Below are 21,577 nucleotides of genomic sequence, written 5' to 3'. Positions count from 1 at the left end.
GACACATAAAGCTTAAAAATGCACCACAAAGGTTTAATGAGCAGGATATTTGAAAATCACTTACAGTTCATTGAATTCAGGTAAAGGGACATTTTGGAACAAAACTTAGCACTATGATCATCGTATCAATAATAATAAAATTACATATATATAACACTTTTTCGCAGTCACGACAGGACCATAGAATAATAATCAAATCTTTAATTCCCCAAAAAATGACTGCAGAAATGATTTAGAGAATGCATCACATGAAGGTTAAAATAAGACCTCAGGAAGAGGCCACAACTGCTTTTCTTATCTTTGTATATCACGTAACTGGAACAGTCCTTTTGACTTCTTATTTTCAGCCACCCATAAGCCTCCGCCCAGCTGTGGTTGCCTAAAAGCACGGCTTTATATTTAAATTATATTTAAGTCTGTGGATGGACAGGCCTGACAGCTTGGGGACTTTAATCAGTCAGTATGCCTGAAGGGGGGGGGGGGGGCCCTTCCAGTGGTTGAGTGGGGGACGTCCTCTTCGATGGCTGCAGAACAGACTCTGTGGGGTTTTCTCTGACGTCTGAGCATCGTGGCATGCTGTTTAACCAGGAAACGCTTATCTGAGCTGCTCTGTGGGACAAAACACATACAAATGTAAGGGCACAGCATGCACACAGATAGACTGGAGAAGCACAACACACCAATAGACATGAAAAGTATTCACTTGCAACAACCAAATCAACTGCAGTACCTCAATCATTTTCTTTCTGTGTCTAATTTGTACGTATGTAAGTGTTTGATGACATGTGACTTACCATAACCAGCATGTCTTTCAGTCTCTCTATGGCCTTCTGATTGGCTCGTCCCCGTGACACATACGAGGTTAAGAGTATACTGAGGAGCAGAATCAAGACAGGCAGATCAGAAGAAAGAACTGTACGTCTATTCTTAAAACAGCTTGTATTGAAGATCATCACTTCTACATAACGTGTTTGCTGCTGTGCACTCAGTGCTTCTCGTTCCCCTTTTCAACGTAGATTTTACTTGTTTTCCTTCAAACTGGAAAAACTCATCTCAGTGCAAATACAGAGCCAGTGTTTGCATAAACCTGTTGCATACTTACATCTCAGCGAGTATGAGCGGCAGGGCGAAGGCCTCAGAGGTCAGGTAGCGGAGCGTCGTCTGTGCCGGCCTTGGGAGGCTGTTCACACACACTCCTGTCACGTTAAACACAGTTTCTCCATTTCCAAATGGACCACAGGAGGACCTGGGTAGAAACAGGAGGAAGAAATTGGGGAAATGAGCTGCAGAGAAAAGTAAAAATATAAATGGGATATTTCCTTCTAGTGCTAACATGTTAAGAGAGTAAAAAAGTACATGTTTTGGTTGGGTGTGGCTTCTAGCTGGTAGAGGTTGAAGCCCAGTGTGGTTGCAGCCATTAGGAGGCCGAGCAGCAACATGAAGTGGAATAAAACAGAGGAGCTGGAGCCTCGAAACATCCTCTGCTCTGCCACACAGCACCGCAGGACCGTGAACTGAAGACAGTGTTAGAGGGAAGGACGTGGACATTGCTGGTAAATGTTCAGATACAGTTGACGGTCACCAGTGTTTCTTGGTCACAACTCCATCTAATCATGCACCATGGTAAACTGGTAAAAAATACTCAAATAGACTCAAATCTCTAATGTGACAAATGTATAGATTACTTGAAGGAATAGTTCGACAATTTGGGAACCTTGCTTAGATACCACTCACACGTGAGATATGAAGCTCGAGCCAGGAGACACTTAGCTTAGCTTAGCATAAAGACTGGACACAGGGGGAAACAGCTAGCCTGGCTCTGTCACCTCTACAGCTCACATGTTCTTTCTTGTTTGTTTAATTTGTATGAAAACCAAATTGTCCAATCAACCTTATGTGGCAAACTATTTAATTTATTGTATTAGTATTAATATTTAGTTTATTGTTGTGTTTTTTGGTCATTGTTCTCAGGCATCTTGTGACATTCGTGCCAGTACAAGATGCTTAACTGGATTTAAGAGACACAAAGAGGGAGCGAGAGTGACAGTTAGATGGTCCATAAATAACTCTCACGTCCCAGACAACCTTTTGGATGTAGAAGGTGGCCATCAGCGTGACAGCTCCTATCAGAGGCAGTAGAGGGCAGTAGTAGACTCCCACCCAGGTCACTGTCTGACTGTACACCAGATCCAACACTTTGAAAGAGATCAGGAAGCGCTGTTTCCCCAACAGCCGGGCCAGCAAGGATAACGGGTACTTCTCCTGCAGCAGCCTGTCAGTCAGAGGAAAGTTCATGAATCTTGACAACATACTAACTGAGCTTCATTCTTTCCCTAGATCAGCCAAACTATTCCAAACGCATCGATCTTTCCATTCAAACCACAACGATGACTAAGAGAGAAAGAGACTGTTGATCTCAAACAAACCCACTTGCTGGGGTAGTTCAAGAGAAAGACGTTGCAGAAGATGGCGAGGAAGTTGAAGATACACAGCTTGTACATCTCTCGACCAAACATGTTCTCCCTGCAGTGAAAGGAATACTGTAAAAGAAATAAGGATTAAGAACTCACTTAGAAAAACACACATATCATATGACACCACATATCAGTCCGCAGGACCTTGAAACATAAATCTCACTCTCAACTCACTTGCTTATGCTCTGTTGTGAAGATGAAAAATAGGTAGATCCCCAGCGAGGCCAGCTTCAAGAAGATGCTCCTGAAGAAAAGAGGGTGAACCAGTGCAGATGTGTGTGTATGTGTCTGTCCTGGGTTCATCTCCCTGTGCACCTTACCTCACTAGAGTGGCATTGACCTGCATGGTGAAAGAGTAGTCCTCAAAAGATGAGATCTTGCGGAACATGAGAGGGAGGAGCAGGTTGACAAAGGTGATGGTGATGGGAGGGAGGTACTGGAGGACCAGGCTGACCAGCCAATAGTGCCCACTCTGAAAAACACAGTCAGGTGTGAAAATCTATTCACCAAATCCAGGACACACTAACAAAACCAGCATCAAAGTCTCACCTCGTGCTGTGCTGTATTGGTGGCGAAGTAGATGAGGTAGAAGGCTCCACCCAGCAGGGACAGAACAAGCAGGTTGAGGACAAACCTGAGCAGGTAGAGACGCACCTTCTGTCCAAGAGTCCTCTGAGCCTCCCGCACAGAGAAACTCTCCTCCTCCAGGAACAGCTGAGGACGAACAGAAAGAGGGAAACCTCTCAACTGTGAGCATCTCCGGTGTTTTAACTCAATCAAAATATTAGAACAGCAGCACACACACACTAAAACTAGAATCAAACAGTATAGTTACATTATATATATATATATATATATAGAGAGAGAGAGAAAGGACATGCGTTGGGGGAGTGTGCAACCATGTCCTTAATGGCAGAAGTGCAGAGAAAATGCTTGATGATAAGAGCAGTGTATTTGTTTCACCTTACACTGAGTTTTGTATATTCATATTTCACTTTTGAGCTGGTTCTAAAAAGAGGTTTGAAACTTTCAACCACTCATTTCTAAATTGGCATCACAACTTCCTCATCTGCCTCAATGTTGATGCATGTCACACCACTTTTCACTGACATTTACCACCTTGTGTCTGCATAGTCAGGAGTGTGTGTGTGTGTGTGTGTGTGTGTGTGTGTGTGTGTGTGTGTGTGTGTGTGTGTGTGTGTGTGTGTGTGTGAATACATCTGTTTTGAAAGCCAGGTGGGAAACTGTTTGGTCACCCATTTTTAGGGTTTAGTTTGCTGTAAATAAAGCTGTGGAATTGCAAAATGTTACTTTGTTCATGAAATTCCAGGTTTGATTCTAAATAAGATAATTAAAAGACAGGTGACGAATTTAAGGAAAAACCTGAATAGTTGAGTGGAGAAAACATGCAGATGCCTCCTTGCAGAGCATGAAGGGTCACTAAATAGTTTGATCATGATAGGTTGAGGCAGGACATCTCAATTGAACACCATGGACCGGCCTGTCAGACCCAACATTACGTATATGCAGTGTACGGAAAACAGCCAAAGTGGGCAATAGGTTTGACAGATTCACCGTTTGACCAGCATGTGGTGTGTGACCGTGGTAAACTAGAGCAGTGCCATCATGCATGCCGATAATGCGTGTGCATCCCTTCACCTTGAGATCGTTTCTGATGAAGCAGTGTTTGAGAGTGGCAGCAGCAGGGTCCTGGATGGTGAAGTCCCAACCACAAAAGATCTTGTAGCTCACGTTCATGCTGTAACGCTTCCCGAGCATCCAGGTGTGCTTGTAGCCAACCGTCGTTCTATCGGAGAAGTTTACAGATTTAATACAGAAGCTTTCTCTAAGATGTGAGGAAGATGGATATCGAAACGTTTTGTTCTTTTGCAGTTACTTTCCTAACTGACCTACGGACCACCAGGATGAGACTGAGGAAGAGGATGATGAGCATTCCAGCGAGGTACAGCAGAGGTGTATTCAAGCACAGCAAATTCAGGGAACCACGAGTATAGAAACCAAAGAAGACCGGAGAACGATCCAGGTAGCCCTGTAGAAAGATATATTATATGAAAGATGTATAAAACGTACAGTACAAACACACAAGCAAACAAACCCTTACCGATCCCTGGAAGAAATCCAAAACCGAGTCATTGCCACCAAACTTCAGAGGCTCTGTAACATCACAGAGAACAACACAACAGTGTTTTTGCAGGAGTCTGCGTTGAGTTGTGGTTGATGTACTTTAATCTGCCTTTACAGGGGACTCACCACTGCTGTTGCTCCTGCCATAAAATGTTGTCGGCCCCAGAATGAAGGCCCAGACGAGGGCACAGTGAAGCAGGTTTAAGTAAACCAGATATCTGAGGAACACAAAGTAAGCCTTCACGCCAACTCCAAACCTGCCTGGAACAGATCAGTGAGGGTTAGAATATGTTTGGGTGAAATCATCTTATAATCCTCATCATCACCGGTCCTGTCTCACCTTCGATGGTGTGGAGAGTGTGCTGCCATGGCAAAAGGCCCGATAGAGCTCCTCCCATTTGTGCCCAAACCCTCTTTCTGTTGATGCTCTGGCTCCGCCTCCAGGACTCCCAAAAACCAATATTGCTGATTTGCATCTTCCTCCTGTACCTAATGAGCAGAGTAAATATGATATTTCATCAATGCCGCTTTTATTTTAACATGTTAAATCCTGAGCATGAAAATATCTAAAATAATACAAAACTTTAAACACTTTAAAGTTGAATATTGAACTTTTGAAAAGGAGGTGAACAAACTCTTCCTGACTAACATTTGAACATATTTAAAGGGACAGTTGTATATTGTTTTCTGAGGCTCTGGAGGAGCTTTCAAAAGTTACCCTGATGACTTCATAGTGATGTCATCACCAGGGTTATTTTTCCGGTGTGACTTTTTGTTGTTGTTGTTGTTTGTAATGTTATATCTTATGCATATTTCATTTTATGCTGTTTGTAAATTTGTAAAATTGTAAAATTATATAGGTGGAGGCTTCAAATAAGCCCAGTTGGCTTTTTGCCTCTTCCTGCACTGATTCATTTATCTCTGTTATGTTTGTATATTTGTATATTTCAACTAAACTTCAGGTCACTCGCTGAGAGTGTTCTCCCCTGTGACATCGTCTGCTGGTACAGGAACCTGAGCTTAAGCTTTGTGAGACACAGGAACAAGCTGAGTCAGGCCAGCCAGATCATTGGACATAAACAATTGCAACTCCAGAAGCGATATATACAACCGGTCCGAAGCCAAAAAGGCAACCCAGGTCTGTAATGACGCCACCCAAAATCCAACTAGCAGGAAAAAATGTGTACAAAAAGTAATTTGTTTCCTCTGCTGTGGCCGTCCTAAACAGAGACATATTAGAATAACCTCTCCCACCTGGCGTCTCTCTTCCCCTGAAGACACACGACCAGGCTCCTGAGCGGCTGTGTAAATGCCTTGTCTTTGGGTCCTCTGGACAGGTGGCCATGGCTGATCCTCTCCCCCGCGTCTGGGCCACCCTGGTGGGCCTCGCAGGCTTCCCAGAGGCCCTGTCTGTCCTGCTCTGGCCGGCTGGCCTGGATGCTGGGCAGCTGATCAAATATCTCTGTCTGATAGTACTCGCAGGAGTCCGACGACACGGTGCTCTCCTCTGTGGTGGGAACACATGAATGTAGATCACAGTGCATGTTTACGTACACGATGTTTTACTTAGCTCAGCATTTGTTACAGGTTGCAACCATAGTAACAAAGTAGTGAAAAAGGCCCACGGTCACATCCTCAAATGTCTTGTTTAGTCTGATCCACAGTGCAAAACCCCAAAATATTTAATTTACAATGATATGATATGATTTTATTGGGGACTGATGTATTGTAACTTGATTATTTATTATCTGTGTTGATCACACCTGGTTTTATTATTTTTATTATGTGTAACTAATGTTGACATGTGTATTTAAGCATGTTTATCCATGAGTGTATGTGTGTTCTATGCGTGCATGTGGATTGTGATGCTAGCAAGTGTATTGTGGGATGTAGCGGTTTGGAGCTCAAGACAAAATTCCCTGGTGGACAATAAAGTATATCTTATCTTATCTTATATAAAACAGAGAAATATTTACGTTTGAAAAGTCGGAACCAGGAAATGTTTGACATCTATGCTTAAAAAACAATCAACACCTGTATTTTATTTGTTTAGTTTTTACTTACACTTTCCACAATGTCTTTAAACATCCTGAGACAGAACCACATGCATATCCATTTCTTTACCTCTAGCCTATATGTAATACCAGCAGTGTCTCGTAAGCTATTTAAATTCATAGATCATGTAACATGTTAATGTCACACACAGACACACACACACACGCACACACACGCACACAAAAGGCACATTTCTGTAAAATGATTCTGTTACCTGACAGGAGTCTCATGAAGTTGACAGAATTGTGCTCCTCCATTTTATTCTCCCTCCACTTCCTCTTTAATAACAGATCTTCAGAAACCAATCTTCTTGTATATACAACACAAGGCGACAAACCTCTCCACCAAAGCTGCAACTCAAACTGAAAAAAAGTTACTTCCGCACTCTGCATCTAAACATCTTGCTTTGCACCCCACATCAAGGCCCACTGAAGTGAAGACCCATGAGCGGCTGGCCTGGAGTGAGTGTTGTCCCTAAAGTCCTGTTGGTACGGCTCACTCTCAGGCAGGTGGAGCAGATGTCAGATCTGCTCCACACAGGCCGCGTCTGAATTTGACAGCTTCACAGGAAATCACATGACAGGATGCAAACACAGGCGTTGCATTGGTGGCTGAAAATATCACAAATAATTTCACAACAGAACAAGAACTACCCAGCCGTACACACACCGGACTGAAGATGGGAAAATGTTAGAAGCCAGAATTAGATGAATAGGTTTTAATTTCATTTTAATTTACTACTGTTCAAGTAGCCTACGGTCGAATGATTTATAGTGCATCCATAATCTGTTTTCAGGTAACTTTTTCTGTGAAATCCACTGAGAAACAATGTTAAATAAACATCGGGTTTCAAAACAATCCGGGAATTTGAGTATTGAATGTTATTTGCCGTCATTAGGTGGTCATCAGGTGTGTAAAACCAACTAAGTCAAAGAATCAGGTGATTAATCATCTGCCTTTTTCACTGAATCCCTCTCGTGTGCTTGACGACAAAGAGTTGACACAAACCACACTGGGCAGCGTTTCATCATCTGAAAACCGACGTTTGGATTTAATGTATGAGATGATGGAGCAGAAAGACTTTCTCCACCCACTCACACCACAAAGACATTTGAGGCTTCCAGTCAGAACCATTTACAAAGAAACATGAGCAAGTGTGTCATTTCTTAAGAACTTGCTCGACATGCACAGTTTCAATTATGTTGAGACAATAAACACTTCAGACAATAAGCACACAATAAACACACAATAAACACATATGGACACGTCGGGTTTGACTTCAAATGTAAAAAAGAATGTCCCCTTTGTTGGTGAAACATGATTGTGCACATGTAGCAGATGAGTTATGATGGGTACAGGCCTTTTTCACTAGAACAGCAGCATTGTTACTGATTACATTAAAGATGGCTCTATTCCAGTGACCCAGTGAGCCACAACAGTGAAACAGTGAGCTACCATACAAAGTACGCAAACTATCAGGATCCTGAAACTGAAGCAGCGAAATGGAATCCAGCCACTTTTCCTACTTTGACATGTCAGAGTGTTGCTGTTGCTAACACGTTCAGCTGTGGCCTTTTATTGAACGGGAAGTAAAATGTATTTGTGACTACTGATAAGTCAAATGTATTGAACACTAACTGTCTCGATGAGTTATGGTTAGACTGTCTTTGTGTACTTCTGTTTTGTTTGAGAAGTCAAACACCGGTAGGGGCATGATTTCAAGCCTGAATAGGACTGAACCAAGAGTGTCAACCCTGGGGGGGGGGGGTCAAAGTTACCTCACTTCTTTATTAGAAGCTGGTGAATCAGTTCAGATCATTGGTGTTTTGGAGAACACGTGTAAGTCTATGTTGTGAATGTGTATACGTGACTGAAGGTTCAGCTCTCGCTTTGTACGGTTTCGTTTGAAGAAGTAGAAACCCAACACCCCTCGGAGAAAATGGTTTCTCCCGCGCTGTCCGGCTGAGCGTGGGGACTATTTTGACTGACATACTGGCGAGCACACACACACACCCACGCACACGCACACCCACACACACAACTGGTTTGTCAAGTTACTGAACGGGTGAGTGAACAACTCTGTGAACGAGTCTTTGTGCAAGTTTTATAAGCTGGTCGCTTCATGTCGCTACCTCTGGATTCCTAAAACCACAGCCTCGTTGTCTCCTCGAAGGTAAAACATTTGTCCATCTAATGAAACTCATTGACGTGTTGAGTGTAGCTCGCAGCCTGCGAGATCTAAACTAACATTAAATGACAACAGACAGCAACACAAGAGAAGTCCGTGTTTTTAAAGGAACGAGCTACTCGTGAGTTTGTCTGCAGAAGTAATTCATTATTCACAATCTCGGGTGAATGAATTGTCGTCTGTTGTGCAACGGCAGGGTGCTTTGTTGTGGAAGATCTCTTGTACTTTATTCATGTCATAAACTTTGGGAATATGAACATTGATTGCCACATCTGTGTGTTTATCACCGGGGTTTACGGCCTCTGTCCTGTAGCCGACATTGAACCGATCATTGTCCTTATTCTGAATGAAGGCAGAGAGACGTGCAGCGTTACGGGCCTCACAGCGCAATAACAGTGTAATTGTGTATGTACATGCATGCCTGACTTAATTGCATGCACATTTTTTTCTTTTGTCTGCCCTCATCTCCGCTGTTACTATCCTCTGCCTCCTTTGCTCTTCTTCTGTTTTTCCCTTTTTAAATCTGCATTCCCCCATAAACACAAGTGAGTATTGATTTGCACTAAAACACCGAATTGCAGCTCTGCTTACTCAATGTAACCCCCTTGTTCTTGAGGCAAACCGTGATAACTAACAGATAACTGTTGAAATACAAGTATATCTACTGCAATGTTTGCTGGAGCTTTGTGCTCCCTCCATTGTCCTCCCCCCCCCCCCCCCCCCCCTCCCCTCCCACAGCACTCTGGGAACTGATTTCCATGCAGTTGTTGAAAGCTGTCAGAGTGGACAGATTCCTTCTTGCCCCTCCCTTCACTCTCTGCCTCACCCTCGCATCAGCTCATACCTACTCTGTTTTCTCCACTGGTCTATAATGTATGCGATGCCTTCCTTGTGTCCAGATTATACTGCTCTCGAGTGCACTTCTGTGCGTTTCACACTACTCATTTCCTTAATTTTTTGAACGGAACAATGTTCTCTAATTGACTTGTAACCCAACTTAAACTCACATTGAATCGCCCATCTGTGTTCTGTTATTCCCCTGCGTTGTGTTCCCGTCTTATTTAATTTGGCAATGGTGCAGCTCAGCTCTGACCCCCCTGTCAGGGCGAGTTGAGTGTTTGTCCCACCCTCTTTATATATCCTGTCCTGGCTGTACAGTCTCAGAGCACTTCTTCAATACCAATATTCACACATACAGACATTTTAATAAGTCACAAAGAGTCACAGCCAGACTTAGTGCACAGTGTTAGAGGATGACACCCCAGCAACACAGTGCTGTGTAAAGGCGTTGTGTTTGTTTCTGTGTCCGGCAGAAATTAAGTCACACAAAAAAGAATCGCCTACGACGAATATATGGAATAGAAAATGGACCGTTAAGAAAAGTGTAACATGATCCTGGAAACATCAAGTAATGAAAAAAGTATGTGTGAGAGAGAAGCAAAACAAAACCAGCAGATGTGTGCAGTAGATCAGTAGGTTGCCTGAATAGAACGGGCACAAAAGCAGGATTACCGTTGCCGGTGGTAGAGGGACATTTTTCAGGCGTTCGGTCACGTATTCAGAGCTGCAGCTGATATCATATTCACTCCAGACCAGAACCAGAAAGACCTCCACCCCGGAGCAAAAGTCCGGGTCTCATCATGATTGAGATGTTCACACACCCTGTGTTGTTATCAGCCATTACACATTATTACACATCGAACAAACACAACCAACTGCTTGTGCTGTGGTGGAGGTTTGAATCTTTAAGTCTTTGCAGTGAGTCGATGTCGGAGCAGCTTACTGGGAACTCAACCTCCAAGCTCTCTGACGGTTAAGCAATAGTGGGGTTTGCTGTTGTGACTTTCCCAGAGTGAGACAAACTCTTTGATGTTTCCCATGTCTGTGTGCAGTTTGGAGGTTTGTTGGATGGCCAGCTTCGCCTAGTTTATCTTAATTACTGGATGTCTGTGGAAGCAAGTAGCAACTCTGTGATACAATGTTGTACCGCAGAGCAAAGACTCAACCCTGAGATCCTTTCACAGGAAAAAAGCACCTCACCATCAACTTCTTTCTGTGCTGTGGGTGCATGTAAACAGGAAGTGGATCTGACGTTAATGCGACTTCGAGTGCTTTTTGTCACTGAACTTTGAACTGAATTTTATAGTTGGCCCAGATATTCATCTTTGGAAACAAAGCTGCGACCCGTTCCCATAGACATCCAGATGTACGTCAAGGCTATTCTTTCACACAGGGCTGCTCGGTCATAACTAAATATCGTCTTTTATTGTCTCTCCGAATAATTAGTTGTAGTAAATCAATTCCAAACCGATGAAGTGGTAAAAGGTTTGTTACAAGCTAAGTAGGAAACGACAGTGACTCACGGTACATGTAGTTTCATTTTCTTTAAAATCAATTGATGAATTGAATATGGATACAATAATTAAGGATGAATGGCTGTGACTTAAATACCTGAAAAAATCTATTTGTGTTGGCATATTAATGCAAAATTCCATTATTTCCGTAAAAGGTCATATTCATCGATTTGCGTCACAATGACCTCATGAATCCAAAGATATCAAAGAGAGTCAATGCATATCTGGATCCAACTCCTTTAAATCCCATGTGTTTAATATCTTCTGTGATCATGTTGTAAAACAACAGGACATGTCCTCTCTGGGTCTTTGACCAATGTTGATGAGATTGTTGCACGTAACTGAGAACAGATTTTGGATGGGGGGGGAAGTGGGGGCCTTTTTAAATTTGCACAAAGACAGAGGAACCAGCGTGCTTCCTCCAAACCTCTCATATGACACACACACAATGCATCATTCTGTCTCGCTGGTGACACGGTGCTGTCTGACTCGGTCCACAGTCCTCATCATAAACCACAATGGAGCTCTCACGACCTAATCCCTCAACTCCATGAGTCACTGTCACCTCACGCTGAAAGCATGCTGTTGTTCTTGTTCATGTGGCCTCAGGTAATTGTAGTCCGTGAGACCCCATTTATACTTTAATCCTCATCAGATCACATATTAATGAAAAGTGTAAACGACACCTTTAGGCGTATAGTTCGTGGTGAAACACTCACGTCTTGTTTCCTCACTACGCAGTTACGAGTGTGCTCAGGACAAGCAGTGACATGACGAGAGCATTCAAATTCCAAGGTCTGTTGGCATTTCCCCCTCACCTGTAATTCACTCGCTTCCCATCGCCCCGCCTCCCCCATCCCTCCCCTCTTCTCTCTCAGGTAGCCGAATAAACACCATGGTGGGAGTGGAGCGCGGGTCTGAACAGGAGAGGGTGTGATCCCTCTGCCATTGGTCGACGAGGAGGCCGACAGCCGCACGCAGATCAAGACTTTCAGAGGAGAAGAAGAAATGGCTCAAAATGTTAACTTTGACCTGAACCACCGGCTCATGGAAGCTGGACTGGAGTAAGTGTTCAAGCAGTCCTCTTATCTCTTTACGTTCCTCCCGTTGTCTTTCTCTTTGTCGGTGTTTGCTTTGCTGTTTCAATCTGCCGCTATTTAAATTGAAGGCTGTGAGGAAAATGAGGAACCGAGACGACGGGATTAGCTGTGCTCTCTGATGTCTTGTTAGACACTAAACGGGAAGGCGGATCACGACGCGCCTCGTCTCAGGGCTTTCATCTTAAACCATGTGACCAACTACAAACCTCCACTTCATCGTCTTCATAAAATCACTCCTGTTTGTTTGGTTGAACCTTGTTTGAATGTGCTGTGTTTGCTTCCAGTCTATCTCTGCGAGAGCGAACGCTTCCATTTGAAAACAGTCCAGGCTTGATCATACAGGCTTCTTGTGCTATCTGTGGAAAAGCACTAAGTCAACAGAAAACTGGACTTGCTGTATTTTCTTGTGGGTTTTTTCCCTCTTGCTTTAAGACAAAAACAGTCAGTCCAGTTTGCTTTGACAGGACATCTAGATAGCGCAGGAAGAGGGTCACACAGAACGCAATCTGTGCTTTGCTGCCCAGAAATGAATGAAAATGACTTCAGAGAGTCTTCCTGGGCTGTTTGGTTGTAGTTCCCCCCCCCCATGAGACGACTGGTGACTGAGTCACAAGGTCACCGTGTTTTATCTGTGGTGTACTAAGTGACCAACAGTCCTCAAAGCACAGGCTCTTTGAACCGAACCTGTATGTCTGAGCCCGTGTCGTCCTCTGTCAGGAGCCCAGTAGACGAGGAAGGCGTTCACGACTCCTTCAGCCAGCTGATCGAAGAGCAGAGTCAGAACGAAGGACCGTCCGACGCCTTCGAGCTGCAGCAGCTGCAGAGGCGACTGGACGAGGAGGATCGAGGTACGACCTGTGTCCTTTCCTAACCACTTCTCCTCGACCTCAGTGGGAAAACGTCACGAGGTCAAGGCAAGAAATGAAGGAGAATTCACAAGTCTTAAGAAAAGACAACCGTGGTGCTCAGAGAATCAGAGTGCACTTACACTCGGCACTGACAGATGTTTTTGTATTTGAGTAACTTTATTTAACACATTGAAAAAGAGTACAGCGACAAACTTGATGCCGTACCATTCAAGTAAGTCCAAAATAGAATCGCACCTCCTCGGAAAAATGTTTAAATTTATCCACAATGCACAATTAAACAGATTGTTATTGTTGGCCGAAGGGTGCGTCGCGTTAAATGTTGCTGCCACCAGGAATTGTCTTCTTTTCCTGTCGTAAACAATGGTCCAGTGTACCCGACGCGAAAGGAGAAAAATTACATTTAGACCGTACGACATCAAAACATCTTGTGTCCACCACATCCTCACATTATAGATATTAAGGTTAAAAATGTCCTCATATCTAACTTTCTCTGTCATTCCCAGCTGTAGCAATGTGTTGTTTTTCTTTCTCTTCTAATTCCACAGACAATGTAGCCCACCTGGAGGATGAGGAAAGACAGGGAGACCCCCTCCTGGGTGAACGTTGGTCCTCAGACACCATGAGGATCCTGTCCTCCATGCCCAGTCGCACAATCGGTGAGTCCTTCAGAAGGCCAGAGAAACAAAAGAATTTGATAAACGATGTAGTTTTTACAGAAACACAGCAGTGACACAGCCGAATGGTATAGACTGCAGCAGTGTTTGTTATTGTAATATTTAATACCACATATGTCTTAAGGTGGAGAAATCTTCTACCATCGCTGAGAACAAGGCTGTTTATTATAGTTCCTGAAAAAGTTTCACCTCACAGGAAACACTGTACGCACATTGACAGACGCTCCTGTTGAAAGTACGTCTACTGCTATATGTAACCCACAGAGGGAAGGTAGTGTGTTAGCGTGGGTTAGTTCAGTGGAGCCTGTGGATGCTGCCCGTGTTGAGCTCTAGTGTGAATAATACAAACCGACTGTTTCAGTTCAGCAGAGTTTCGTGGGGAAGCTGTTTGTCTGTCGTCTTCCTGTCAGCGTCTGGCAGGTCAGGTGCCTCAGCTTGTTGTTGAAGATGACTCAATGGTTATCTGATTTCTTCAGCTGGGCCACATCATCTTTTTGTTGGTTTAACCGTCAAACTGCAAACATGAAGTCTTTTAAATCAACATTTTATACTCTTGTAAAATCAGTTTGTTGTGCATGTTCCATTGATTTTTTCATATTAACTGTAGATTACGATATGGTACGCTGTGGTTTTCTTGTTTTTAATGTGTACTTCAAACATTTATTTACCTAAAGTTTGACTGACAAGTGCCACAGAACAGTTAATTAGACCCGGGGCGCCCCTGTTGCTCAGGGGTTAAGACGCTTTTCATTTAAACTTGTCATGGTTTGAATCCAACCTTTGTTGCTTTTTTTAAGTCACGAGTTATTTAATTCAAAACTAGAGATAAAGACGACACATCTTGAGTTCGTTGTTATTCAGCGTTGGTCCCATCTCTGAACAGTCCGGTCCTCCTCCTCTTGTCAGGTCGCAGCCGGGGAGCCATCATCTCTCAGTACTACAACAGGACCATGCAGCTCCGGAGACGCAGGCAGAGCAGACCCGCCATCCGGGACTTCTCTCGCTCTGCCAGGCCGAGCATACGAGGCTACGGCATGGAGGCGGACAGCACGGACACCGAGGGCGCCGAGGGTGAGGAGAACGACGTGATGAGACACTTCAAACAAGAACTCATCCGTGTTTGATGAGTTTATAATGTAATCAACGCTGCCCCTGTGTGTGTGTGTGTGTGTTACAGCGAGTAAGAAGGAACGTTTGGTGAACAACCTGCAGAACCTGTCAGTGAGCGACAGAGTCGGGATGCTCAGAGCGATGCCTCTCAGTGTGGCTGAGAAGAGTGAACTCAGGTAGATGTGGTCCTTGTTCTCATTAGTCCCGTTTGTTTCACTGTGTTTTTCATGTCTCAGTCTGACTCTCTCTGTCTCTCTGTCTCTGTCTCTCTGTCTTCAGGAGCTTAGCTTTACAAAAGGAGAAAAGGACAATCACTGGCAGTCAAATCCCCTGTTGCAGTCAACTCAAATATTACATAATCATTGTAAGTCACTCACACCACCAGAAACATCTCTCCATGCTTGACTTCCTTTTTATTTTCTCATACGTGGACACCGAGTCCTTCTACCTCTCACAAGGTTTCTAGATACTCTCCCAGTTTATGTTTCTAATGAGCCCTTTGTGAATCAAAGTCCATTTTAGTAACTCTGCTATAGTTTTGGATCTGATTGTATCATACGATATTCATCAGCAGATGAAGTTTGTAGACGTTCATGTTTTCATGTTTCAAGGTGGAAAGTACACTACTAAATATTACGCAACTCTTCCTGTTATTGAGTTACAGTCCGTTTATGCACACTCTGAGTTCTTAAAGACGTGTAAACTAATATCAATTCTCTCAAATGATAAATGGCACACAGAATAATAAGACGTAGGACAGCGCAAGACATTTCTCTTTCTCTTTGCTTGTGTTTGGGTGTCAGTATTTCCTGCAGGTATTGTTATCAAGGCGGTGTAATCGCTCTGTTGCTCAAGCATGTCTCTCTGAGGGTGTGAGTCAGATTTCAGACTCTAAACCACAAACCTGTGTGTACGTTTTGTCCGGATTGTACTGCTGCATTGTGAGTCACTTTTTGTAGAACATGGATAAGTTTCTGTCTAAAATAATAATGCATACTGTCCTGTAGAGAATAAGTGGTTGTTGTTTTCGAGATTACAGTGATTTCTCCCACTTTCTGCTCCCAGGGTGCCAGACAGAGTTGGTACAGCTGGCTGTCCTTCCTGCACTCCCTGCAGCTGTGGCAAGTGGCGCTGAAGAGAGTGAGCGGGCGCTTCGGCACTGGCGTCCTCTCGTACTTCCTGTTCCTTAAGACCCTACTCTTCTTCAACTTCTTCCTGTTCCTGGTGACGGGTGCCTTCATGGTGCTGCCTCAGGCGGTGCACCCTCCGGTGCTGCCCGAGGCGGGGAGACGCTCCTTCTCTGGACTGGAGCTCCTCACCGGAGCGGTGAGCCGTGTGCTGTTGCGACATGTTATTGCAACACCTGTAACACTCGCACGCCGCGAGGCCTCAGTTTTCAAAAGAAACACCGACCACATCCTTGATGTGTCCAGATGCTTTAGGCCTGTATGATGAGTTTACAACAATAAAGCCGCCTTTAAACAGATGGAATCAAAGTCCCCATCCACTGAAAAGGTTACCTCACTTGCATATGTTTGGGCCTCACAGTACTGAATGTAACACTAGAAGAATGTTTTCACATGTAACTGCTGAGGGGGGGGGGGAGTTCCTCTGTGCTCCCCTTAAACCTCAGTTCAAGACGAGTCATTTTGTAACATCACAACAAGTTAGAATAACAATTATGATTCAATATGCAACTCACACGAGAGTGAAGAGGAAAAAGTAGGAGACATCTCGAGTCCAACAAAAAACATGTGCTTATTCATACATTTAAATAGTATTGTTTAGGTCTTTAAACGTGTCTGTAGGGGATCTTTTAAGTCTGAAACTATACTAATAAGGTCAATATTCATATTCTCCTTTTGTCTCAGGGCTACTTCTCCGACACAGTGATGTACTATGGGTACTACTGTAACTACACACTGAGTAGGAGCTGCAAGGATGACGATGGAGGGCACAACGTCTCTTCGTCCAATGGAACCAGGGTGGACTGTGGACTCTCTTACAACATGCCGCTGGCATACTTTTTCACCATAGGAGTGTCTTCTTTCATCACGTGTATCATTCTTGTGTACAGGTACAGGGTTGTTGTACGTCTTAACGCAAACTGTACTGACATTAAATGTAATAATCATATCTCAGGAAGCATGCTATTGTGCAATTTCCCAACAGCATGTCGAAGTCGTTCGGTCAGAGCTTCCGAATCGACACCTCTCACAGCATTTTGGCCATGAAGGTCCTCTGCTCCTGGGACTTCAAGGTCATTAAGAAAACATCTGTCAAACTCATGTCTGAGAACATCTGCACCCAGCTCAAGGTGCATGACAGCACACACGCACACAAACACATCATCCCTCTCTTTGTCTCTTTCTTTGTCACATAATTGGCCGGTAGGAATGCGATGATTCTGGTTCCATCCCATAATCCCTCCCCTGTCCCTCTCCCCGTGTCCTCCTCTCCAGGAGCTGCTAGCGGAGGTGAATCATAAGGACGTCAAGAAAACTGTGGGCCAGAATCTGTGGAGAGCGATGGTTCACGGCCTGGCGTGGACCATCTGTATAGCAAGCACCACTGCCTGTGTGCTCGCTATTTACTACTTCTCTGGTCACATGCATCAGGTGAGGCGGGGTGGTTTCAGGGTCCAAAGTCAACATTTTTATTGGTGAATACTCAGACTTCAGGCTGTGTTTGTTGTCCTTTATTACGCAGTCTTTGGTCTTTATGTTTCTTAAAGCAGCCATTATACAGGACGTCCCTTCCTAGCGACCGTACTTAGTTTCTGTCAGACTGTCATCCCATCAAAGCCATCAGTAACATTAAAGAGCACGTGGTCGTTCTCTCTCCCCGACAGAACCTCCAGCAAAGTTCACGTAGTGTCCCCCAGAACCCCTTGAGCCTGCTGGCTCTCCCCGCGGTGGTCTCCCTCATCAACCTGCTGCTGCCCGGCCTGTTCAACCTCGCAGCCTGGATGGAGGACTACGACTCGCCTTCCGTGCGCACATACGTCGCCATCGGCAGGTAAGAGCAGAGGAACTGCATTTTGAGCGTTCACAGATGTCCGAGTTTAAGAAAGCGCCGTGCTGATGGTAACATGTCGTGGGCTTGTCTGCGTCTCTAGAAACTTGATGTTGAAAGTCAGCGTGCTTGGAGTCCTGTGCTACCACTGGCTGGGTCGGGTGGCTACTGATCCTAAAAGCATTGGACTGAAGGTAACAAAAGATGGGACATCATTTTGTCCAGGAATATTGATTATCTTGATCATTTGAGTTGCTCAGTGTGGTACTTCTTTAACTGATGACTCTGTGCTCTGTTTTGATGATATTGTCTCCAGTGCTGGGAGAGTTTTGTTGGCCAGGAGCTTTATCGTTTCCTACTCATGGAATTCATCTTCACTCTACTGGACACCTTGTTTGGAGAGTTTCTTTGGAGGTTATATTTGCTTTTTTTGTAGCAGAGCTTGCATCAAGTTTGAAAATGTATTCTCGCTTAAAACACGAGCGCCTCTAAACTCACTTCCTCCTGTTGTCTGCAGGTTGTTTTCTGAGAAGGTGCTGAAGAGGAGGAGGAAGCCAGTGTTTGATATCGCCAGGAACGTCCTTGAGCTCATCTACGGACAGACGCTGGCCTGGTACCAAACTCACTGTTGAGACGCACACACAGTCTTGTTCAGTAAAGTTAAGTAGTTTGTGTGTAATGACAATGAACTTTGTGTTTTTCAGGTTGGGCGTTCTCTTCACTCCTCTCCTGCCCGCGGTGCAGATTTTCAAACTCCTGCTGCTGTTCTACATTAAAAAGGTACTTAAAAGGAAATACTCAAAATAAAATAACAATAAATCCTTTAATTTCCCCGGTTATTTCTTAGTGTTATACTTGAAATTATCATCTGTGGCGGTGTGCCTCCAGAGACTCCCTGCCTGTTAGACAGCTTCAGATGTCTGCTAAATGCTATCTTATTTTGCCATTTGACTTCTTGTCTGGACCATGAACGTTCGTCTGTGATCACAGTAGTTTGACATCGAAACCTTATCTCTTCGTGGAGCCCTAGCTTTGTCAGATTTGTGATGATGGAGGCGGTGACCCTGGACTCTGGTCTCTGTTCTCTCTCCCCACAGAGCAGCGTGATGATGAACTGTCAGGCCCCCAGGAAGCCATACAGAGTCAGCCAGATGACCACCGTCTTCATCACTCTCCTCTGCTTCCCCTCCTTCCTCGGTGCCTCTGTGTGTGTCACGTACACCATGTGGAGGTACACACACACATTTTTGTGCTGATAACCCATCCCAACCAAAAATAATCATTTTCTTATTAGGGTTTGGAAAACAAATGACCTTACATGACACCTTCTTTAATACTAATAAACACACACTGTATGCACACACACTGCTGTCTACGGACGTCTAGATAGCGAGATAAGTGATACAAACATTCTTGTGATGATCAAAGTCTGATCAAAATAGTTTTCTCCTCTGTGTTTACGACTTAAGAACAGCTGAAAAAAGGTGTAGTCGGGTATAAAAAGGATTTTTGTTTGTTGTTGTAATACTCATTTCATCCACAAGAGGCTGAAGTGCACCACTCTGCACACAATATATGTACCTTTTTATTTAGAGTGCATGGTGAAATTAAAACACGGATGCTTTTAATTCTATTCAGAACATTAGTGCAGAGCCGGTTCAGGACGTGGTTGTTTGGAGCGTGGCCGTTAGTCTTTGTCTGAGTGGTCGTGATATTGGATGTTATTGGACACTTGCCAACCATGGCCAGAGTAAAAAAACAATTCTCCTCGGAGAAAGATCAAATAAATGAAGAGTCGTGTGTGACACAGGCAGTCTTAATATCTGTCCTCAGCCTCACTCCCTCCTCATCGTGCGGTCCGTTCCGTGAGCTCAAAACGATGTTCCAGGCGGGGAAGCGATGGGTGGAAGCGCTGGAAAAAGATAACCCCAAACTGTCCTGGCTGGCCACGGCTCACTCCTACCTGGTGGAAAACCCTCTCTTTCTGTTTGTGGCAGCAGGCATCTTCCTGTGAGTACACACACACACACACACACACACACACACACGTAGATACAGCAAGCTGTCATAAAGCAAGCAGCAGTACACCATCATTCTGCTTTATTAATGAGTATTATGAGTGCTGAACTAGTCGGTGCTGGTTGTATTGATCTGATGCACTCTTGTCGTTTCCTCCCGTCAGGATTGTCATCTACTTCCACAGTCAGGTGGTGGACGGGCAAAGGAAGATCATCGGATTACTACAGGAGCAGATAGAAAATGTAAGAGATCACCGACATATAAACAGCTCTGTGTCTCTATCTGTCAATATACTGATCAATCTGGTTGACGGTCTGCTTCGTCACCTCTCTGCGCAGGAGGGAGAGGATAAGAAGTTTCTGATCACTCGCCTCCAGTCGATCCACGAACAGAAACGAACCCCTGCTCGAAGACTCGCCAGTCAGGTCAGTCTCTGCTGCTCTGGTGCTTTACTAAAACAATCTTCACACCCTGGCCTCCTCTCACCTCCGGCGTTTTGTTTTTTAAATTTTCCTTCAGGACTCCCGACGTTGAGATCCTCCAGTTGACAAAGATGCTCAATTCTATGAGCACTGATGTCTGGAGAAACCTCAAACCAGCTTGGATATAACTGGAGTAATAAAAAGGAAGGACAACGCTATATATGACCAAATCCAAATGTATTATTCATTTTAAATTTGGCTACGAATTTACTGGCAAAACAAACCAAGTGGAGACATCGGGTGAAACAAAGCTGTCTGCTTTATACAGTCCTGTTTATAGATGAAAGGCCTGAACTCCAACTTTAGGAAGTCAAATGTTACAGACGGACAGAAAAAGTGATGTTAATCAGTTCACGTGGATTTCAGTCATCTCTCGTAAAAAGCACTTTCATATCAACTGTGAACAAATAATTTTTAATATTTCTTGTGCAAAACACTGTATGTATGCTACAATGTTTTTTTTAATGCTTTGAATTTGTTTTAAATCATTTTATTAGTATGCATGTTGTACATTCGGTAACGTTGGGATGTTGTGGATGTGAGTATGATAATACTGAAAATGAAATCTTGTTTTTCCATTTTATTTTCCCAGTTTTCTGAGTTGCTCCTTTAGGGTGACAGCTGCCACTGTATTGTCATACCATAGTGATTAAATTATGTTTTATCATATCAGCACGTACTTGTTCTCCTTGTATAAAGTGTGGGCACGACTACAGCACAACAACAACAATCGTTACAAACTCAACAGTCTGAAAATAACATGGATACAGTTTGTACTATTGGCATTAATAGTACTTATAGTTATAATATATCAAGTAAACATGCAAATACAAAAGTAAAAGGTATGGAGACACTGTTACAGCAGCTAACTGTATTTGACTATAAGATACAACATACTAGATATTCTCAGTAGAATAATAGTTTTCTCACTTTTAAGTACCCTGAAGAACAAAGTAATAACCTTAATATTTGTACCGTTTTATTAGTAAATATTACCCATTCAATTATTATTTTTCCAAAAATTAGAAAAAGCAGCATATTTGGATGAGGGTAGAAACAGCAGCAGCAGCAGCGTCGATGGATCTGTGAATG

At 43.8% G+C, this 21,577-nt stretch overlaps 2 protein-coding genes and 1 long non-coding RNA gene across 10 annotated transcripts; 2 read left to right on the top strand and 1 right to left on the bottom strand.

Annotated features, from left to right (window-relative positions):
- Positions 1-17: 17 nt before the first annotated feature.
- On the bottom strand, positions 18-7,210 carry tmc8 (transmembrane channel-like 8). The gene is made up of 16 exons (XM_076090532.1): positions 6,889-7,210; positions 5,874-6,126; positions 4,960-5,108; positions 4,746-4,880; positions 4,597-4,649; positions 4,385-4,524; positions 4,134-4,281; positions 3,024-3,188; positions 2,795-2,946; positions 2,649-2,718; positions 2,431-2,540; positions 2,086-2,272; positions 1,357-1,514; positions 1,103-1,246; positions 795-873; positions 18-609 (listed from the first exon to the last, which is right to left on the bottom strand). Exons 1-16 carry the CDS (start codon positions 7,064-7,066, stop codon positions 454-456), a joined length of 2,277 nt encoding a protein of 758 aa, XP_075946647.1. The 5' UTR covers positions 7,067-7,210; the 3' UTR covers positions 18-453.
- Positions 499-7,532, top strand: LOC142948479 (uncharacterized). 5 transcript variants are annotated; one of them, XR_012953515.1, is made up of 5 exons: positions 499-1,623; positions 1,972-2,253; positions 2,338-3,223; positions 4,368-4,518; positions 4,737-7,532. It is a non-coding gene; the product is annotated as an uncharacterized LOC142948479 (long non-coding RNA). The 5 variants fall into 5 exon arrangements; XR_012953514.1 differs by having other exon boundaries at positions 500-1,553; XR_012953516.1 differs by lacking the exon at positions 1,972-2,253 and having other exon boundaries at positions 505-1,623.
- A 1,135-nt stretch (positions 7,533-8,667) lies between these two features.
- tmc6b (transmembrane channel-like 6b) lies at positions 8,668-21,160 on the top strand. 4 transcript variants are annotated; one of them, XM_076090529.1, is made up of 21 exons: positions 8,668-8,739; positions 12,095-12,280; positions 13,034-13,164; positions 13,731-13,841; positions 14,766-14,930; positions 15,037-15,145; positions 15,249-15,333; positions 16,035-16,295; positions 16,841-17,046; positions 17,142-17,286; positions 17,432-17,587; positions 17,821-17,987; positions 18,088-18,178; positions 18,301-18,398; positions 18,502-18,597; positions 18,689-18,764; positions 19,082-19,215; positions 19,818-19,994; positions 20,167-20,245; positions 20,342-20,428; positions 20,523-21,160. In XM_076090529.1, exons 2-21 carry the CDS (start codon positions 12,225-12,227, stop codon positions 20,535-20,537), a joined length of 2,445 nt encoding a protein of 814 aa, XP_075946644.1. In that variant the 5' UTR covers positions 8,668-8,739; positions 12,095-12,224; the 3' UTR covers positions 20,538-21,160. The 4 variants fall into 4 exon arrangements, with proteins under 4 accessions (XP_075946644.1, XP_075946643.1, XP_075946645.1 ...); XM_076090528.1 differs by having other exon boundaries at positions 8,693-8,847; XM_076090530.1 differs by lacking the exon at positions 8,668-8,739 and adding an exon at positions 9,634-11,825.
- Positions 21,161-21,577: the final 417 nt, after the last annotated feature.

This window comes from Anarhichas minor, unplaced genomic scaffold, assembly GCF_050575085.1.
Source record: "Anarhichas minor isolate MPS153535 unplaced genomic scaffold, ASM5057508v1 ptg000012l, whole genome shotgun sequence".
In the NCBI taxonomy this organism is placed as follows: Eukaryota; Metazoa; Chordata; class Actinopteri; order Perciformes; family Anarhichadidae; genus Anarhichas; species Anarhichas minor.
The sequence above is the reverse complement of the archived record's forward strand: the minus strand, read 5'-3'. Positions and strand labels throughout refer to the sequence as shown.

Coding starts and splice junctions, on each gene's coding strand:
- tmc8 (XM_076090532.1), bottom strand. CDS start 7,066: ATGCAGAGTGCGGAAGTAACTTTTTTTCAGTTTGAGTTGCAGCTTTGG. Junction 4,650..4,745: donor TGGCAGGAGCAACAGCAGTG/GTGAGTCCCCTG, acceptor GTGATGTTACAG/AGCCTCTGAAGTTTGGTGGC. Junction 2,719..2,794: donor GTCAATGCCACTCTAGTGAG/GTAAGGTGCACA, acceptor TCTTTTCTTCAG/GAGCATCTTCTTGAAGCTGG.
- tmc6b (XM_076090529.1), top strand. CDS start 12,225: ATGGCTCAAAATGTTAACTTTGACCTGAACCACCGGCTCATGGAAGCT. Junction 15,334..16,034: donor TCAAATATTACATAATCATT/GTAAGTCACTCA, acceptor TTCTGCTCCCAG/GGTGCCAGACAGAGTTGGTA. Junction 16,296..16,840: donor TGGAGCTCCTCACCGGAGCG/GTGAGCCGTGTG, acceptor CTTTTGTCTCAG/GGCTACTTCTCCGACACAGT.